The sequence below is a fragment of the Podarcis gaigeae genome (assembly GCF_964106915.1).
Source record: "Podarcis gaigeae genome assembly, chromosome: 6".
Taxonomy (NCBI): domain Eukaryota; kingdom Metazoa; phylum Chordata; class Lepidosauria; order Squamata; family Lacertidae; genus Podarcis; species Podarcis gaigeae.
The window spans coordinates 41,273,679-41,295,018 of record NC_139682.1 but is presented as its reverse complement, the minus strand read 5'-3'; the positions used below and the strand labels follow the sequence as shown (position 1 = coordinate 41,295,018).

The 21,340-nt window shown below is 41.5% G+C and overlaps 1 protein-coding gene and 1 long non-coding RNA gene across 2 annotated transcripts in view; one reads left to right on the top strand and one right to left on the bottom strand.

The window, feature by feature from the left end:
- Positions 1–21,340, top strand: part of LOC310847661 — a 42,832-nt gene that overhangs the window by 2,917 nt on the left and 18,575 nt on the right. Inside the window, exon 2 of the long non-coding RNA XR_014565950.1 lies at positions 152–213. This is a non-coding gene — a long non-coding RNA (uncharacterized lncRNA). The remainder of the gene's footprint in view (positions 1–151; positions 214–21,340) is intronic.
- DSTYK (dual serine/threonine and tyrosine protein kinase) overlaps positions 2,977–21,340 on the bottom strand; it is a 38,014-nt gene continuing 19,650 nt past the window's right edge. The window contains exons 3-13 of the mRNA XM_083745473.1: positions 17,076–17,739; positions 16,099–16,334; positions 15,713–15,796; positions 14,740–14,916; positions 13,036–13,165; positions 12,628–12,784; positions 11,902–12,034; positions 10,618–10,731; positions 9,686–9,800; positions 9,036–9,170; positions 2,977–7,042 (exon numbers count right to left, since the gene is read on the bottom strand). Coding sequence (XP_083601599.1) covers positions 6,855–7,042; positions 9,036–9,170; positions 9,686–9,800; positions 10,618–10,731; positions 11,902–12,034; positions 12,628–12,784; positions 13,036–13,165; positions 14,740–14,916; positions 15,713–15,796; positions 16,099–16,334; positions 17,076–17,739 — 2,133 coding nt within the window. The 3' untranslated portion in view covers positions 2,977–6,854. The remainder of the gene's footprint in view (positions 7,043–9,035; positions 9,171–9,685; positions 9,801–10,617; positions 10,732–11,901; positions 12,035–12,627; positions 12,785–13,035; positions 13,166–14,739; positions 14,917–15,712; positions 15,797–16,098; positions 16,335–17,075; positions 17,740–21,340) is intronic.

The following is a 21,340-nucleotide window of genomic DNA, read 5'->3' as shown; positions in this document are numbered from 1 at the left end:
TGGCTTGCACCTTTTTAAAAAAAAAAAACAACTACTAATTTGGTTGTCAGCTGAAGACCTGGTTATTCACCCAAGCTTCTTGTTACAGTTTAGTGCCAAAATGTTTTTTTTAGCATTGACTGGCTGCAAACTTACCTGCCTTCTTTTGCAGTGATTGTATCAGGTATGTGGATGAACTGTAACTTGCTCTGGAATTGCAACTGAAATGAACAGGTAAAGAAATGCTTTAAATAAATAACTCTCTGAGAATGCAATTTCCTGGAAGGAAATAGCAGCTGTGGGTGGGGATTTCCAGGAGGAAACTGGTGTAGGACCACCATTCAAATCAGGAGCTCTTTTTAGATTATGGTGCTCTGGCTTTTTCTTCAGACGGAAAATATCCAGTTTAAGCATGAACAATTTAGCCCTAAGTTTAGCCCTAAGGATCATTCACAGTAGTGACAGTAAGGAATAGGTAAGGTATAGGACTCCTGGATGTCCAGCCAAAGGCAACTATGGGGTGCAGCGCTCATCTTGCTTTCAGGCCGAGGGAGCTGGTGTTTGTCCAGTTTTCCAGGTCGTGTGACCAGCATGACAAACGCTTCTGGCGCAACGGAACACCGTGACGGAAACCAGAGTGCACAGAAATGGTGTTCACCTTCCCACCGCAGCAGTACCTATTTATCTACTTGCACTGGTGTGCTTTTGAACTGCTAGGTTGGCAGGAGCAGAGACAGAGCAACAGGAGCTCACCCCATGGTGCAGATTCGAACTGCTGACCTTCCAATTGGCAAGCCCAAGATGCTCAGTGGTTTAGACCACAGCACCACCCAGATCCCTACAGTAAGGAGTGATGTGTAATGGAAGGGGGAACTGTTCTTATTCAAGCCTAGAATGCAATCACATCTTCGATAAATTCTAACCCAGCAACCACACACTGACAAAAGATCTTGTACCCACTTAATTGTATTTTATTATAGCACAGGCTTTCATGGACAGATGTGTCTGGCCTCCATGATTAGCTATTAGCCTTTACTGTATGCATTAGACTAACTCTAACCAGCACATTGTTTTTTAGCACACCTGCCCTGCTGCTGTAGTTTTTAATTATTCCTTAGGGATAAATTAGATGGAATAGCAGCAGACCTGGATGTCAAAGGCAGAAGGGGAGCATAGTACACAGGATACCCTCCTTCCCATGGGTACTCCTATTGCTGCAGCCTGACAGAGAAAAAATAACCTTGAAAACTGTGGGTGGGAGGGTGGGAAAGAAAACAGAGCAGGCAAGGTTAATTTAGCCTCAAATGTTTTAAGTTCTTCTGTCTTCTTACACATCCCAAGTGCCCCAAGTTGTACCCTCTGGCAGCAAAAGTAATTGGGAGGAGTCATCTATCAAGTCTCATTTGCCATCTAAATCCAGGATGTTAAACCTTTAGAAACAGTTAAAGGAATTCATGTTAAGGAACATGGCTGCCTAGAGCAGCCAAGAGGAAGTGCCTTTTCCCCCATCTAATTTCAAGAGCTGTTGCATTTACAAAGAGATTGATTAAATTTGTAAAACTGGCACTTTGTCAAGAGCTGCTGAAGAGCAAGGCAACTCTGGATTAGGATATGTCAGTACACGGCTTATTAAGTTTTATTTGTTTAGAAGAGATGTTTGGGGAACCTTTACAATAGAGGTGAACATGACAGGAGCATTTTTGTTCCCGTATTACAGTTCTGTGTATAACTTCTATCAATTTTATTTGCTCTTTGCCTTTTTATTTGCTCTTTTGCTTTAAAAGCTCTTTGCTTTTTTGCTTTTTTGAATATCCAGAATTACAAGCAGGCAGTTTTTTATATACTATAGTAAGAAATTGTGGCAGCCTTATATTTTTCTAATGCCAGACATTACTTAATGCAGTAGTAAAATAGAAATCTCTTCCAAACTAATCCTCTAAAATCCTAGGCCACCTTGAAGATGCCTATGGTAGAATATAAGAGGCAATGACTATGGGACAAATGGCTTTGAATGGACCTTGTGAGCAGACCCAAAACAGCCTATCAAAATTACAAAGACTAACCCATTTCATTCCATCATAATAAGATTATCTGATTAAATGAGCTCTTAATCCATTGAAATTTATTATGCCAGAATAAAATTTGCCAGCTTTAAGGTGCCACAGGATTTTGACATCAATGATTGCCAACGTGCCATCTCCAGAGTAGTAATCATGTTGACTGCAGCAAAAACAGATTGCATTTTATCAAGCAAGGCTGAAATATAGTATAGTGAAGAGAAAGATTAGGTGGAAACTATTACAACAGGAATTGGGATTATTACTGTGTATACTATCCTACCTGTGGGACGCAGGTGGCGCTGTGGGTTAAAGCCTCAGCGCCTAGGACTTGCCGATCGAAAGGTCGGCGGTTCGAATCCCTGCGGCGGGGTGCGCTCCCACTGCTCGGTCCCAGCGCCTGCCAACCTAGCAGTTCGAAAGCACCTCCGGGTGCAAGTAGATAAATAGGGACCGCTTACCAGCGGGAAGGTAAACGGCGTTTCCGTGTGTGGCTCTGGATCGCCAGATGCAGCTTTGTCACGCTGGCCACGTGACCCGGAAGTGTCTCCGGACAGCGCTGGCCCCTGGCCTCTTAAGTGAGATGGGCGCACAACCCCAGAGTCTGTCAAGACTGGCCCGTACGGGCAGGGGTACCTTTACCTTTACCTTTATACTATCCTAGGGGCAGTACTGGCACATCCCCAAATAAGTGATGAATTTTGTAATGCAGTTCAGTACCCACAAGGACATCCATCCATCCCCATTGCCAAAGAGCATGTACTGCTGTAGCTTCATCAACACAAGCCCACGCCCTTGTGGCTCAATAGCCACTTGATCAGTTTATTAGCAGGTATTATTGCTACCCCTCCCTCCCCAGGTGGTGGTGTGACAGATTCGAAACTCAGCAAAGTCTCTGGAACAATTATTGGAAAAGTAAAACCACACAAGCAGCAGCAAAAAATGTTAATGCAACCTTTATTATATAGCACAGCACTTCTGTGCATTCTACTCTCTATTAAAACAGACTTTCATTATAGCACTAAATGAAGTCTTGACCCACAGTCACGTCTCTTAAAATACACGTAATGGGGGAAAGGGCTGCAGTGGAGAGTAAATTAGTATTACAGAATACAAGGGAAATATTTTTCTCAATCATGTCATTTTCCATGTTATTGCACTTTTCCTATACAGTTGGTAAGTTTGTTACCTTTGCCTTTAACACTAATATACATAAGTTTTTTAAAAAATAATAGTACAAAAAATCTATAGGCATTACATTGGAACTGTACAACTCTTAACTCAGGTTTCTACCTCCCCCCAATAGCCAAGTTGTAACAGTTGACCATCAGTTTAATAGAACCAAAACAAAGGGAAGCATTAGAAGTTCAAGAAATACAGTGCTATTTAAGCCCCTGAGGGAGTTTTAAATGCTGCTGTGCTCTTATTCTCTCCCTGGAGGGGGAAAAATCATAGTATTAAATTTTAAAAAATAACAAAGTGAGGACAACTGGCGAGGAGACCAGTAGATACAGAGAAGGCATTATGTACATCTCTAAAAGTGAAAGCTCAACAGAGAACCACATTAGATTGGGATCCCGTACTGATGGTCCTTCCATTAATGACAGTCACCCTACAAGAGCCTACATTCAAGCAGTTTCTGAGCCTCCAAATACTATCCAGGAGGGAAGGGGCTGAGAGAAGGATGAACACAAAAGTGCTAAAAAAAGATAAATAGAATAGCTTGCACTTGAATTCAACAAGCTAGAAGGGCTTGCATTGTATAATCAAGTCGCTAGAAGTACTACAGATGGAGGAAACACACACAAAAATGGTCAGTTGCCAAACAAAAGCTCCCATAATCCACTGCACTAGACAGCAATGTGATAAGACAGCAGCAGTGCACTAGCAAGCTGAGGGCAACACTCCAGCATCGCAACATGGCAATGTGACATTGCATTCAAGCCTTGCTTTCACTTATGTGAATCCTATGTAGTGTTTGTATCCAGAGCCTAAATTGGCCACAATATCCAAAGCAGAAATAAGTGGCCTCGCAATTGGTCAGCTTTGAATAGCTCCCTCTTTGAACTATGAGCTACTAGCACCACTATGGATTCCTCCAGCTCTGCTTTCTGTAAGTATACTTGTTTTTGTAAACTAGTTTGATTTATCATGTTTCCAACTCTAAAGAAACCTCTCTTTTGGAGCACCTGCTTTAGCCATCCAGTCAGTGGCAACCTGTAAACGTTGCATAATACAGTTTAGTAAACAAAGTTTCCTTTTGGGTACAGAACAAAGTGGGTAAGAGGCAGGTGGGGAGAGAAGAGGTATTTTGCAGTGCATAAGATAGTTGTATGTGAGCACAACAATAACTTTATTTTTAAAACAACAACAACAACCAGGAGTTGCTTCTAACAGATCTTCAGTTTAATGCTTTTTGTCAAGTAACTGGAGTGGGATCGCAGTGATAGATGCTCTGCACTCACAGCTGGCCTGAATACACAGATAGCCACTATTACCCCTGCCATAATACCTGGTCGTGGCATCTGTTGCCTCTATTGAAACAGCTATGAAAAAGTTTAGTGTGTTCAAAATACATGCTTCTTAGGCCTCAAGGGTGGTAGTAACGTAGAGAAAGCTTACAGCATTGTCAAATATGAACAAGGGTGTATTTTTTTAATCGAAGTCAAATGTGCTTTAACTAGAAGATCTTTAGACGGCACAAAACCCATCTCTTCCCTCTTGTGAGGCATGTCAGGGGGCCTGTGAAATCTGATTCAGAGCTGCTCAGAATAAATAAAATTTATGCCTAACAAAGGAGCACATGCATGGTTGTACATTGGGAAAGGTATACTGAGCCAGAGGTGTCCATGGGGAAGACAGTCCTAGTGGAATTTGATACAATACTTTAACTCAAGTTTTCAAAAAGGCACAGGGTATTATAGAATAAGGAAGTGGCTGTTTGGGAAAAGCTATACAAGCCATTTTCAAATAGTTTTATTCATTTTAATTTTACATAAACTATATACTTCCAAAAATACTGACCTAGACCCTCCTCTCTCTAAACAAGGTCACTATCCACTGTACAGAGTAAATGGGTATGAAATGAGTAATACTGTCAAATGAGTGGAACAGTGGCCTAGCTAGCACATAAGTGACATTTCTAATATCTATTTGAGAATATATGTGCTTTTTTGTGAACATGGTTGGCAACCGTCGCTGCCCGTTCAAGTTGCCAGATGCTACAATTTGTAGGCAGAAGTGCGAATACTGTTTAGATCACCACATAGCAATGAATGCCCATTAAGTAAGAAGCAATCATTTTAAAAGCACAGTTTCAATTTTATTGCACACAGGAAGGGTTCATCTAGGCTGGGCCAGTAACATTGCAAGGTCACTTTTGTCTCTAGTAGTTTATGCAAACAGGCAAGAGGCTGTAATTCTGCTTTGTGCAACAGAAGCAATGGACTGTATGTTGCAAGTTTGATTGGCTTTGTATAACGCACACTCAGTTATCCTATGACGATGAAACCAGTGCATGCCTCATTGTGTGGAAGAAGGAGAATAAGGTTTCACCCTTCATTCTCCAAACACACGGGAGAAAAACTTTGACCTTACGCCAGTTGCATTCTCCAGCTTATCCCACACCTTTCCTCAAAACATTGTTGTACTAAGAAACTAAGTCTTGCACAAACAAATGCAAACAAATCTTTCTCTCAGGGGTGCGTCAAGTACATGAGAAAGAGCCCTTCATTTTGCAGGACTCTGGACTGTCCTCCCCATGTGCTCCCTGCAATGGATTCCTAAATTAACATAGTCTAACACAGCCAAACAACAAACCCTAAAGAAGGAAATGGTCAGAAATAGCAATCATGCACATCTATGGAATGATGTCAGGTCTCTCTTAGGTATTTTCCAAGGGAATGGCTTAAAAAAAGTAGCTGAAGAAATATTTTAAAATGCCTGTCAATAATTAGTTTAAAACAGTCACTGCCTTTATACTTGGGTTCAAAACAAGAAAGCTGCTGTAGTTAAAAACATGGCCTGCTAGTTGTCCACTGGGTACAGGCAGTAGTTAGTTGCAAGCAATTTATGTTTCAATTTCTGTATGTGCAGAGTCTTTTTTGGTGGAGTACCCATCTTGCTTTAAGATTGTAAAAATAAAAATAAAAAGGCCATCTTTAATCAGATGTTGCAAAAATTGCTACTAAGCATTTACCAAAAAGAGCTTGGTTCACAAGATAAAGCACAGGTAGCTTATACTTTTTTTAAAGGGCATTTCTATTACAGTGTGGCCTTCCCCTCAAGAGAATGGATCCTTTGATCCTTCCATGTAAACATACCAAGTACTATGAAGTTAATATTAGCTTACACCCCTCAGAATAGCTGGAAAACCCATCCTATGAAAGAGATACTACTTTATGTCTTCCAATAATCCACATTCATGTGTGTGACCTTCAAGGGAGCCATTGCAGACACACAGCAGACTGTAGCTAGGGATGCAGATGTGCTGGCTGCCCCAGTTATGAAACACAGTGCTTTTTTCCTTTTACTGGAATCTGAAGGGGATAAGCAAAATCCTTTCCAGACAGCAAGGCCTGAATTTCCCATCTTTCTTGCTTTTTAAGGGAAGAGGGAAGCACTAGCAACTTGCATTAGTAGTGTATTGGGGATGAAATGTCCCTGGCTGCTATATGAGGTGGAATTTCGGTATCGTCTCACCCAAGCGCCCAATTTCTGGCCAGTCTCTCTTCAGAAAAGCTACCCTCTTGAGCTGCCCACGCCAAAGTGGGGGCCGGCATTCTCACATAACAGAACAGTTCCTCCATGGCTTGTTTTTCAAGTAGAGTCATCTAATCCTTTATTCAACGGTGCTGAGTTTGACCCGCAAAGCCTGTCCATTATGTTCTGCAACGTGGGCTGGACAATGCCCAGGAGTGGGCGCTGAGAAGGGTCTCCATCCCAACAGGCTTCCATCAGCTGCCAGCATTCCTCATCAAAAATGCGAAGGCGTTCAGGGCGTACTCCTGGACAAAAAGGAGAACATGGTTATTTGACTGAAAGGGGAAATAATTCATTTGATCTTTGCTACTTCAGCTTTAACTACACTGGTCAAGCATAAGCGGCTTACCTGGCCCATCTGGAAAGAAACCAGACTCAAGCTTCCAATTATGAACAAGGCTCTGAGTCAATACACACATTATTAATATGTATAAATACTGACTTACACAAAGTAGGGTGCACTGGGAAAGTATGGCCCCTTACTCATGGAAACTGCTGTTGTGACCACAAAAGTGTTGCTAGCATTATACTGTTCACATGAGTTGACCACTTATAAGCCATTTTTCATATGTTGTAACGGTTCTGAAACCTAAAAATTAACACTTCAAAACATGTCAAGGCTGCAGCCCCAAGCACACTTACTTGGGAGTAAATCCTACTGAGGAGACATGTATAGAATTGCACTGCTTAGTTGTACTACAGGTGCTAGTCCTGTTTTTCATGAGATACTACGCACTGTAATTTCCACAACTACCATTATCCATAAGGCACGGAAGCTTGGGAAGCTTTCAAATTAAGTATGAATTTCATTTTGAGAGGTCTTGTTTGGGGAAGCTTGAAAATAGGCATGAAGTTAAAAAGGTACATTTTAATGACAAAAGGAACTATGTGTGGCTCCACTCATTTAGGTAGCAACTAATAGAGCCCATTGTCCAAAGAATGAAGCATGTTCACAGAGATTCCCAACACTCTAAGCACTGCAAATCTGCAAATTCTCAAACTTTAAGGGGATTTAAGATATTGCTGGGTGGTTGTTTTTTTAAAAAAAGAAAACCACTTAAGCATTAGTCATGTATGCATGTTTTTGAAAGAATTAGATTGCTGTTGCCTTGTTCCAAGAAAGTACTGATTATATCTAGTTTGAAGATCTTTAGATGTCTCATTTCTATACGAACATAATACCAAGAGTTGAAATCCTGGTTGTCTGTCAACCTCTGGAACAGCAGATGAAATTAAGTGTTGTCATCCGTATCTGGCCTATATTTCTGTCATAGCCCTCAAAGCAACTTATAAACCCTTGGGACAGTTAGTTCTAAACAAAGGTACTCTTTATGTTACAGGGCCTTCCTTAAATCACACACGCTATGCTTTGCAGTGCAATTCTAGGCATGTTTACTCAGAAGCAAGTCTTCCTGGGCAGTTTTAAACTGAAAAGATCCACTAGTGCAAGGACTTTGGGCTGTGCAAAGGAACTTCGCCTCCATAACTCTGTTCTGGGTTCCTCTCCAACCCTCCGGAGAAGATTGAGGGAGGGGAAGTTCCATTGTGCAAGAAAAAATCTGTGCACTAGAGCAGATCTATGTAGTTGGATAGCGCCCACCAAGTTCAGTGCAGCTTACTCTCAGGTAAGTGTGCATAAGACTGCAGCCAGAATTTTTATGCGTTCTAAGCTATCAAGAGTAGCCTGGAAACCACAGACTAAAGGAATTGCTCATTCTCCCATTTCTCTCAGCCCACCTTAGCTGCTTCAAATTTTCAGCCGCTGTGAATATAAAGACAACAGCACCTGGAGATGCAAAGACATGAGCACTCCAGTACTACCTTATCTAGCTTCTGCTGAAAATGCAGAGGGTGTAAAGATTTAGTCAAATGGCTTATTCACTTAGGACAGTTGCTCCAAAAGCATTTAGTCAAAGCAAATTTCTCTATGCAAAATTGCTTCAAATGTTGGAAGTCTGCTACAAAGCAGCTCACTCACATAAAAAACACTGCATTGGAGCTCTTTGTTCCTTCTTCAGCCTTGTTTAGGAACAGCAGTTGCACAGCACTGAAGGAGGTTTCTGAAGCTGCCATGAGTTTCAAGGCCTGGCTTGTGTGGCAGCACAGAGGACTGTGGTCGGAAGAAAGAGACCCCAAAGCTCCACCACGAGAGCAGAGCTTGACAAGCGGTCATTTAGATTAGGAACTTTAGATATAGTCTCCATCCCTTGACAACACTGCATTATGTGTTATGCCTACCTCTTCGTACATTGTTCCAAAGGTGGTCCTTACTTGCACATCTCTCAAAAGCCTCTGGTAACTTGACTTGACCCGAACAGATGTACCAGAACAAGATGCCAAATGCATATACATCCACAGAATTATCATATTTCCCTGTGGCAGATGAGCAAGAGATACTGGTTGAAGACTAGAAAGCATAAGATTGTTGTCAGGAAATAGCAGCACACTGGGTCACTGGGGACTCCAACACAACCTAGAGCTTAGTTAAGGCAACTTTATTTTCAAGCAAGGCTACTACTGCTTGGGACAAAAGCACACTTAAATGCTCTTCCCACACAAGTCCACTGGACAGAAGTAACAGGACAGAAGTATCAAAGCATTAATTTGGGACGAGAGATTCAAAGATAAGAATTAATTGATCTAAGGATATTTTGATCTGTGATCCAACATCTACCTGTTTCTTCATTGGTAATAACCCACACAGTTCAATGTGTCGTATCTCCTTGAAAGTATACTCTTTCCCTCCCTGAGGATACATGCATGTATATGCCAAACTTCCTGGCAGAAGCATCCCTCTAACAGTACACATGTAGTTTTGTCATCTTAAGGGAATGGACCTCAAATTCTTCATGGCTAACAGTCCATAGGGAGATCTATGATAACTTTACCTGTGAAGAGTTCAGGAGCCATATGGATAGGGGTCCCAACAATACTGCCGGACATCATCGCCTCAGGTTTGCAGAATCCCAGGTCTGTGATTTTAGCTCTACTGTTTTTATCAAGCTGTAAAGGATACAAACTACTCAAACCCAAGCCTCAAGACTTATCCAAAAGAGAGCAACATGTCATCACTGTAGTACAAGTGTCTTCTACAAACAATCCCAGCTAGCACATTATTAATGTATTTGCTGAACCAAGCTGAAGTTCATTATCTAGCCGAGCACAAAAATAATCACCAATTCCTTATTTTGTTTTTTTCTTATAATTTTGGGTTACCTGATGCTATCCTGGAGATTCCTAGCTAACGGCCATAGATACACCTAATCCTTTATGAAATGGTAACAGTGTAAAAGTAGTCCTCTAAATTAACTGCCATCACCACATCTTGTGGAAATGAAAGTCTGAACAGATGAAGGGTGTATTAGCCTTCTGATCATTCAAAGGATCAGAAAAGATAGCTCTTTGTTACTCCAGTCAATTTTACTCTGGCTGAGCTCCCTTTAGATATGCCTCAGTTTCTGATCTTTCCCCTGGGTTTAGCTGTGATTGGGTATGGTTGTCTTTTCTTTATAAGGAAATTGGTCCAGTCATATGAAAACCTAGATATTCTTGAGTTTCTTGTTCAGCACTTGAGTCTTTTTGGGCAGCACAATTGTCATTTGGTGTTCTATATACAGCAAAGTACAGGTTTTGTGCTTCACAATGGCAGCGATCACTTTTACTTGTGCCTTCCCCCCCCTTTTGAAAAAAGGGCTTTTTACATTTTTAAGAAGTTATAAAGCAGAGATAAATGGTTTTAACAAAGCCATTATTTATGTACTGACGTCTTGTTCCATTTTAGCAAAGAGAATGACGCTCAAGGCAAAAAGCTGTCCCTTACCAATACATTTTTAAGTTTGATGTCTCTGTGAACGAGCCCCTGGCTGTGAAGAAATCGAATCCCTTCTACTACATCCAAGGCAATCTGCAATCTTATCTCCAATGTCAACTCAGCCTGGGGGGAAAGTGGGGGAAAAACCTTATTATCAATCCCTTAATGGGATTCACATCTATGGTTATTAGGCAGTGCTTCTTGCCTAAGATGAAGCAACTCCAACAAAACAGATCCTTTAACATTGTTTCTTCCTTAAACAAGCGGGTCAGAGAGTAGTTCTGCTGCTATTGTCTTAATCCATTCTACCGAAGCATACAGTTCTAGTCGCACAATGGTAGCCAGGATCAGGTCTTGTGTGCACTCACTCGCTCTCTCTAATGAAATATATAATATAACAATATAAAAAAATGCCTTTACAGTTGTGCTTGTGATCAGACCATTAACCCTAGATTTTATCTTCTGCTAACCAAAAATGTAGTAGGGGCTGAGGTTGGGAGGTGAAGAAGAGACCATCTGATCTACCAATAGTCAGGAACAATGTGAAGGGAGCATAGCTGCCCAAATTTTAAAGCCAAATTATCAGAACACTAAACTTATCAACTTGTCTATGGATAGGCAGTTCACTGCCCAAGGAAGTAGCTTCTGTATTCTCTAGAGCCTCCAAGAATGCAGAAGTATATTAGCCTGTAAGTTAAAAGAGGTGGGGGGCGGGCGGGGCGGAAAGCTAGCACAGCCCAAAGAGGACTGAGCATCCTTACTAGCTTTCCAGAGCTATTGAATAGTGAAGATGTCATGGTTTGGGGGAGCGGGGAATAACAGGAGAAAATTGACCTGCTTGAAACTTTAACAACTTATAGTAGCCATGGTGGCAGTTTGGGTACATGAGTGAACCCCTCCTCACTGCAATGCACAGGCTTCAAGACGCAAAAGGAAATATGCCATTGCCTTTTATAACTCTAAAGTCTTCGCCACCCTGTAATATAGCCATATAGGGCTAACCCAAGTGCTTTAGCACTATAGAACACAGTTGGGGAATATTTCAGGTGGGTCAGGAAATAAAAAGCCTGCAAAAACCTCCCCTCCCATAAGAACCCTAGAGCCTTGCAAGGCTTGTGTTCCATGCTTGCTTGAGGCCTGAAGAGGAGTACTTGTGTTGTACTCTGCAACTTTTTATTATCTCCACTGATTCAAGTATAATGAAAAGCACACTTGTGCATAGAAATGAAAGCTGCCAGAGATGATCAAATATTTACACTGTCCATTTTCCATTTAATTATTTTAATTCCTCACCTTTAATCCTGTATAGAGGTCTCTGTGCAATTGTTCCATTATCAGTAGAACAGCAATGCTGGAACCTCCACCATACCCATAATCTATCACTGATCCATGAAGATCTACCAACCGCTCATGCTTTGGTAAAGATCTGGAGAAAGATGCAGCACAAGAGTCAAGAATAATGGATTTATGTCTTCTAAGGAGATAAGGCATCTCCACACACACCCCAGTCCCCACACACACCCCAGTCCCAGTTCTACAAAAACATACAAGGCACACACCATTATTTCCAAATGACTATTCATGTTAACAGAATAACTGTGCAAGCTAGATATGCAATAGAAATGTGCAGTTTCAAGATATAGCAAATACCAGCTTTCCCCAACTGCTGCACTTCCTAGGTGAACTGCAACCGTCCCCATCCCAGGCCATTTACTATGCTAGTTGAGGCTGATGGGAGTTGTAGCCAATCATCTAGAGGGTGCCATATTGCAGAAGGATGACATAGGCAACCTAATTTCAGAGTATGAAGACAAGTATCAATAGAAATTTCACCAAGGAACTCAACATCGTTATTTTATATTGTCATGGTTTCAATTAAGAAGGTTCCAAATAGCCCTTTGTGCATACGTGAGAGGAATTTTGTGTCAGTCATCGGAGTCCATCAAACCACTGCTACGAAATATAGTTAAGCTGCCAGGTTAATGTATGTTTATTACGGAAGAGTTTAATGCCACCTACCTCATATAGTGAAACTCAAGTGCAAGGTCATTCCAGTGCTTCTCATCTGGTGGAACAACAGATTTGAGGGCACAAGGGAAGTGGCCCCCCCAGGCATTGCACAAGTACACCACTCCATACTGCCCTCGGCCCAGCTCACGGCCTAGCTTTGGTTTACCTGAAATATAAGCACCTGCTTGTCAACTTGTTTTCTCTTTTTATTTTATTTTTAGCCAATTATTTTTTACTGGTTTCCCATAATTTTTATTGTCAATGTGTTTTCTATGTCCCTCCCCAGTAGCATGAATTCCCCAGGATTCATTCCCTCAGTGTGTCTGGAACAGTACAGAACAAGTCTCATTGTTTCATAAGAAAATTCTGGAAAATTCTCATCAATAAAATGAGATGTGCAGACAAGGCACTGCTCACCATGTAACAAAACATCCTGTAAGGACCTGCTTTCCAGTGAGAGGCGGGCAAGCCGAGGGGCATGGTCTTTTCGCACCTTCAACCAAAGATCTTCTGTCTTCTCCAGCCTGCCCGAGTGGCCAGCCTCTAGCTAACAAAACATAAGGCCAAATTTAAGTAAGGTTTTGCTGTCCTGCTGGTCACACCTAGAACTGAATTTCCAAAACCTGCTCCCCTGTTTCCTCTTTGCTAAAGAATGAAACAGGTTCTCAGTTTAAAATGTTTGTTTTGTAGAATATTCATTTCCATGGATTATAGAATCATAGAATTCTAGAGCCGGAAGGGACCACAAGGGGCATCTAGTCCAACCCTCCTGCAGTGCAGGAATCTTTTTGCCCCAAACACCTGCATATTCATGTGATGATAGCCCATGGAGAATGTGTTAGGACATATTCTCTTTCTAAGCTGCTCTTCTGGAAAAAAGGCATGTAACATTTTTTTCCTTGTGAAAAAACCCTCTATGAACTACATGGATGGAATGCTGTGATAAATGTTCCCTTTGCGAAGCATTTCAGCTTGCTAAAGGTAAAGGTACCCCTGCCTGTACAGGCCAGTTGTGTCCAACTCTAGGGTTGCGTGCTCATCTCGCTCAAGAGGCCGTGAGCCGGTGCCGTCCGAAGACACTTCCGGGTCACGTGGCCAGCGTGACGAAGCTGCAGCTGGCGAGCCAGCACCAGCACAGCACACGGAAACACTGTTTACCTTCCCGCTATAAAGCGGTACCTATTTATCTACTTGCACTTAGGGGTGCTTTCGAACTGCTAGGTGGGCAGGAGCTGGGACCGAACAACGGGAGCTCACCCCGCCGTGGGGATTCGAACCGCCGACCATACGAACGGCAAGTCCTAGGCACTGAGGTTTTACCCACAGCGCCACCAAAACAATTTCCCCTCTCCTCCTCCCACGCATTGTTCTGTGGGTTCCCCAAACCCCGAAGAACCAATTTCAGAGGGTGTAAAGATGCACAGGAGGATTGGGGAGGAAAGCCTTATTGCACTAGTGGAAGCCGTTAGGTAAAGAGCTCATTAGGAGAATCCTGCCCTAAAATTTTCAAGTCACGTTATTGGAATATATTGCCCAACATGGGGCTTGAACTCACAACCCTGAGATTAAGTCTCATGTTCTACCAACAGAGCTATCCACAGCACTTGTGTTGCCTCATTAGTTTAGCAAAACTATATAAAAAGGTGCAGTTTCCCATCAACAGAGGTTCATAGTACCTAGGAAGGCAGAGAAAAGGCAGCACTCTCAACTTCTCCATAGGTTTCAGAGACCACTACTATAGCTGGCTCACTTAGTTCTTTAAAGCTCAACATGACACCGCCAAAAAAGGCACATTCTCAGGCACTTTTGTGAGTTGGAGAATGAACCCTATTGTGTGGTCACTTCCACCTCTATCACCATTAAAATGCCCCTGGAAGAAGCAATTGCAATAATGACCCAATGGTCCTCCATTCCCATAGAACAAGAACTGCTAGTGCTTTTTATAGCCATTTTTGCCTGTCTTAAAAAGTCAGAAGAAACAGCAGAGCGCCTGTGTGGCGGCGGCGGCTTCTTTTTTTAGTGGCAAGGAGTAGAGAGAGGATAGGCAGGCAATTGTCAATTATTTGAAAAATGGTTAAGTTCCATCTAAAGAGAACTGCGATGAACAACAATTCAACTGACCTGTCGCAAGGAAGCTGCAAAAGCATCGTGAGAAATGTATAGTCTTGTTCGGAACTGGCTACAGATGCTCTTGGCCAGCCTTGATGCGCTGAGACTCTCAATGGCATCCTGAGCTACTTTCCTTTTCCATTCTGTGGTGATAGCTGGTGGGCTCACCCAAGTAATCCGCTGTATTATCTGAATAAGACATATGTCTCATTGTCACAACTCAAGCATTAAAAGGTCTACTTTCATTTTCACTTGTCCAAGGTAAGGCATGTGACGGTATTTCTTCTCTCCCCAGCAACTTGCCATGTGCCCCCTGAACCTTCACAGGAGGGTTAGGAGACCCTCCGGAGCACATTTCAGCTGAGTTGTGGGAGAAGAATAGAAGCAGCACACCCAGTTGTGTAAGTAAATTTCTGCTGTGCAAGCAGGTAGACATCATTAGATGTCACCCACCATACAGGCCAAGTAACAAGAAAATCAGAATAATGGGGAATGAGCGAATGAGAATACAAGTTGTTTTTTTTTTGCAACTGTGGTATGGGTATGTGGGTGATATTGCAGCATTTTAACCACATTCTTCAGCTGAAAATGCTCCCAAAGCCACTGACATTCAGTCAGTTTAAACAGGATGGCCTGCAGGTTTATAAAAACAAGCCAGCATACATACAAAAATACAACATACAAGGAAAAAGGAAAAGGAAAGGAGGAGGAAAAAAGCAAAACCATGTGCCAATTCTTAAACAGTAGTTCTTGTAATGACCAACTAGAATGGAGTTTCTTTATGGAGCTGGAATTTCAGCAGAGCTGATAGAATAAGCCCTGCTTCCCATCTTCCCTATTAAGGCAGCTTGCTGGAATGGCTGCTAACATGTCAGATGAGGGACAGAGAGACTCAAAGGATGGTACAGACAAGGGCAGATCTACCAAAGATAAGGTCCTATTACAGTTACTAGGAGAGAGCTTTTATTATCAGAATATTTCATACCTGCTTGATTTGTTCCCATAGCATTCTAGATACTGTTGAACCGGAGTGAAAGGTGATCTCAACATTGTAGGCTGCATTCAGTATCTATAAGCAGAAAATATATTAAATAAGCCACTGAAAACTGAAGGAATTGCTTATTCGGTAGATTAAGCAAACAAATATAATACCTTAAAAGCAAGTGTCTTCATTTGTAATCTGGAAGAATAGCAATGAGCTCAAATTCTTTCCTTAAATTACAACTTAAAGCAAAAATCTGTTTGGCACCATAACACAAAAGATATCAAATTATTTTACCAATTCACTTTGTCACCACTGATTACAGGCTACAGCCAGCATTCTAGAAACTGATCTGCAATACCAGGTCAGTAATTTTGTGTTACTTTTACCTGCTTTAGATAGTTGCTTGTGATATGTACTGTAACATCTTGCTGAGATTTCTCCAGACTCTTCAGACATCTTTCTAGTGTTCCCACAAAGCTCTCCCGCAGATAGTCCACAGAATTTATCAACTTGTTGGCAACTGCTTGGTTTAACCGTGATATTATCAGTTCTTGGATTTGCTTAATGCAACATTTAACATCTCTGGAACTAATAGGCTCTCCGTTTTCAGGAACTATAATATCTAGAGGGAACAGAAGGAAATCCAAGAATGAAAAGAAGCATAATTTCACAATTCCAGCATGTTAGCAGCCACCCAGAACTAGTGTAAAGTAAATTTAATGACTAAAGTGCAATGAAAGCCTCACTAGCTGGACTGGATTGGTTCTGAAATATTGCAATAAATTAATCACATTGATCCTTTGATGTCAATGGGGAGCTAAGCATTGGCTTACATCTTTCCAATTTAGTTCAGTGTGACAAGATATAATCTTATACCATGTACCTGGGAATAAGCCCCACTGAATGCAACAGGATTCACCTCTGAGTAGAAATATATAAAATTGTGCTGTTTTAAGTGTTTATACCCAGGTTGGGTCACAGTTTTGATTACAGTTATAAAACTGTATTCAAGAGATGTTTACAAGCTTTTAAGACAATCAAATCTTGTTCACTTGGATACAAATATCTGCAAAGTTTGACATTTTAGATAAACACATTACGCTACTCTATGCTGACATTCTTTACAGATTATTGGGGGGGGGGAGAAATCTGATGAAGAATTTCACTATACAATGGCTTGCTCAGAGTTGAAGTGCATGCACGCAGCAGGTGAAAAAAGTTGAAAACTGAGGTAGCTCCACAGCCTCCTGTTCTTGTTGGACTAAACCCCTCATTGTCTCTGACCACTGGCCATGCTGACTGATGCTGATAGGAGTTGGAGTCCAACAACATTTTTAAGGCTTTTGGTTTTTCCGGAAATTACCTTTGAATTCCATATTAGCAGCATCTTCCAGCAGTTCTTCTTTCATGTTATTGAGAGTCTCAATGATCATGTCCTTCATCTCCTCTTGTTTGCGGTTAGCTATGAGCATCAGAGATTCATACAGCTCGTTCTCTTTTTTCCGTGTGTACTCTAGACGCTTTGGAGTGATCTGAAGGTCTCGTTGCATATCAAAGGCCTGGTTGATGAAAATGTCCAGGCAACGACAGTGCACTAGGTTCAAGACAGTCGCTGCATCCACCAAGCGCTGCTGCAGCACCTGCCTGGAGAAAGTGCTAAGAAGACGGATCTTATCCGATTGTTCCACCAGCATGCTCTGGGCTTTGGCATCAGAGCTGGGAGCTCCACAGCTGCAATGGTTCGTACTAAGGTAGCCTAAATCCAGCAGCTGCCGGTAAAGGGACGACTTTTCATTCTCCGCATTCTGAGGAGATATCAGTTCAGCACCCAAATTTGGCACTTTGAAAAAGAAGACGGGCAGAGAGAATTTCTCTTTAATCTCCTGCAGTTCATTCACATCCAGCGTGGAGAGTTCTGCCTCACTGATAGCAAACGTGATGACTGGAAGGAAATGGTTCACGTATTCTCCCAAAGTGACTTCGGCTGACTGGAATCCCCGACAAGGAGCTACCACAATGTCCACTTCCTGTAGGCAGCAAAAGCAATAGGATTTTAACATTAAGGCTGTAGCAGTCCGAGCTTTGCAGCTGACACTCCACCCAGTCTTCATCTACAACAAGAAACCTCCCCTACCTGCATTCAAGTGGAATTGGAGAAAGACGCAAACCACTTACGTATTTCCTTTTGTTTTTAATGAAGAAATTCAGGAAATGCTTCTAAATGAGAAGAAGAAAAAATAATTCTTTTCAGGGCCGCCTTTCCCAAATCTATTGCCCTCAATAAGTTTTGGACTCCCAGATTTTATGGCCAATTATCAGGGATGGTAAATTACATAATCCAAGAACAGTTGGAGGGCACTTGGGTCAGCAAAACTGTTTGGGGGCGATTTTTAAAACCCTATGTGCAAAAGGCCCTTTTTTCATTCCTATGGGTTTTACCTTTTGTTTTTTAAACAAGTCTAAGCACAGTATACAGTGGTACCTCGGGTTACATACGCTTCAGGTTACATACGCTTCAGGTTACACACTCTGCTAACCCAGAGTGTATCTGAAGAAGTGTGCATGCACACGAAAGCTCATACCAAGAACTGACTTAGTTGGTCTTTAAGGTGCTACTGGAAGGAATTTTTTTTGTTCTGCTAACCCAGAAATAGTGCTTCAGGTTAAGAACTTTGCTTCAGGATAAGAACAGAAATTGGGCTCCGGTGGTGCGGCAGCAGCAGGAGGCCCCATTAGCTAAAGTGGTGCTTCAGGTTAAGAACAGTTTGAGGTTAAGAACAGACCTCCGGAACGAATTAAGTACTTAACCCGAGGTACCACTGTAGTAGGAAATATCATTTCACCCCCACCCACCCCCTGGCAAGGTACACAGAGCAAACAGGAAACCAGCAACAAGAATGTGACCTAATTCCTCTAGAACAGTGGTTCCCAACTGGTGGTCCCTGGGAGTCTGCATAACCTACCCAGGTGGTCTGTGGCACCATTCACATAACAAAAACTATCACACAGATATCAAAACTTTCAAAAGTAGGAGGATCCATGGCTTGGCTTTCAAAAGTAGGAGGGTCCACGGTACTTAGCCAATCGGGAACTACTGCCTAGAAGGCTATCCAGCGAAGCAACTGATCAGTGTGCCAGATAGTTAGGCCTAGATTTTAATGAGGCCATAAACTTGCATATATTCTACAACTCTACACCACTTCAGACTGCAGGATACAGGCTCATAATGGAAGGCTTTTCCGTAACACATTCTCCCAAACATCTACTTTTCTAAACAGAGGGAAGTTTCTGTACAGAGAAGCATCAGTCTAAGCAGTCATGTGCATTCTGAACTGGTACAACTGTGACATAGGTTTATGGTTATGGAAATTTAAGTAGGCAGATGATGTGGTAAAACCAAGAGAAAAATTAAGAGATATTTAAGTGAGAATTAGGCCTTAGCCCCTCCTTGAATTCAAGCACTTGCCAAGTCCATAACTTTTGAAATCCCCTCCGATGACTCCCATTCAATCAAGCTCTTTACACCATGCATTTGATATTCTGTAAATTGCCTTGTGCTCCTTTGATCCAGATATTTTTTATAAGTACACAAACAGTTAAATGCTGTAATAGCTTCTGAGATACCCTTCCTAAGTCAGTTAATATCTGCTTGAGCTTTAGATATACAGTATTATTTTACATCAGACACAGCAATTCATTATACACAATCGTAGGCACACTCAGCACCTCCAATATGCTTCCCAGAAGAAACCAGGAGCATGTTAGGTATTTTTCTAGCTTGTCACAGCGTCTAATTTGAAGTATGTTCGATATTCTGGATAGAGAGCCAAGTAATAATAAATATGTTAAAAATAAGATCTATGCTATGAGTTATACACAAATTATGTCAGTTATGGCCAAGTATCCATAAGTACACATTTGTACAAAATTGACATCCTTGTGCCCTAAATGTCATTCTAAGGGAACTGCTGCTTCAAATATCATCATCGCTTCTTAGGCCAGCCTTGCAGCCTTAAATTACCATTATGGAAACTTAACTAGGCAGATGAATTGGTAAAGGCATAAGGAAAATCAAGAGGCATCTTAGAGGGAAAGTTGTTTTAAGCACTCATGGGGTCCGGCACATTAATCTTTTCAATATCAATTAAACAGCAAACATTTAGATTCCCACAGAAAACTGCCAAAGCTGTAGCCAAGGCATGAGCAAGATCTGTCAACAGAGGAATTATGATAAAAGTTATAAAGCCACTACTAATTCACTACTAGGCTTAATTTTTTTACTAAAAAAATCCTAGCAAGTTTCAGCTATTCCATGTATCGCTAGATCCTCCCAAATTCCCTTTCTGTTACTCCCAAAACAAACATTTAACATTGGTTTGCCTGTTATGACTGTCATGGGACTCCCAAGCATGGAAACACAAAAACTGATGTGGTCAGACAAGAGTGCAAGTTAAAGAGTAAAACTGGATGTACAAATCAACATTCAGCATGCAAGATGACTCACGCTGATGGCAGTAAACAAAGGAGGAAACCAATGCTGTCTCTAGGAGACATAAAGGAGGGAAAAGTTAGAAAAGATATGTCTCAACTAATAAGAACAACTAATCTTGCTTAGGCAACAGTTAATGCCTTGCTGCTGGGTATTTTTCTGCTAGATAGCCTTTATCTGTGATTTCCTTCTAGTGCCTGCATCTCCTCACATAAGGCAGCAGATATGTTATGCAAGAAGGTTTACCTTTAACAATAAACCCTCCAAGCTGGAAGCTCATTTTTGCAACTGACCTCTTTGAGTCTCTTCATTTCACTGAAGGGAAGTACGTCAATAATCACATTTAAACATGATTTTGAGGTATCAAATTCAGTATGTACATTAAGTGAACTTTTTAAAAAAAACGTTCAATGTTTAGGCATGCGGCAGTGGCTTCAGAGGAAAATAACCATCTCTAGGGCTACAATGCTTAATAGATTAAACAATAATCAGAGACTGAATCAAAGATGCCTGATTAATCAAGCAGATTTATATTTAAACACAATGTCTATAGAGCAGCATTCAATTAGCTCATTCTGTAAGTGAACAAATTTCTCCTTGCTCAATGGAACTTCTCTTTCCCCTTCCTGCATGTTCCCCACTAAGCAAATCCATTCTGCAGGGTTGGAGAAACCCCTAGAACAGGTTTAGAGGGCACATGGAAGGTAGCTGTTGAGTCAAATGCCCCCAAATTGTTAAAAATAATAATATTAATCATCTTGAGCTTTAATTCAGAGCTAAAACCTTTGACAGACTTGAAGATAAAACATGCAATCCTGGTAGTCTAATTCTCTTTAAAGCAAAATGTTCAAAAGTCCGTCATTACATTTTGGTCTTGATGCCTGCCAAACAGAATTTCCTTAGCGCAATGTTTCAGTCATTTCATCTTACTCTAGATAGGTCAGCCTTACTTCATGATTCTATGCCCATGACATTCTTCCTGTATGCATAAATCTCTCACACATCTTTGTGCACATGTATACATATTTAGAAACAGCAGCTGGATAGTCTGTCTCCCAATAGTTTATTGTTCAGTCCATAACTCATAATAGGCAAGGAAGATTAACGTTTCTATTGACTGGGTAAAACCTGTTCCTTCC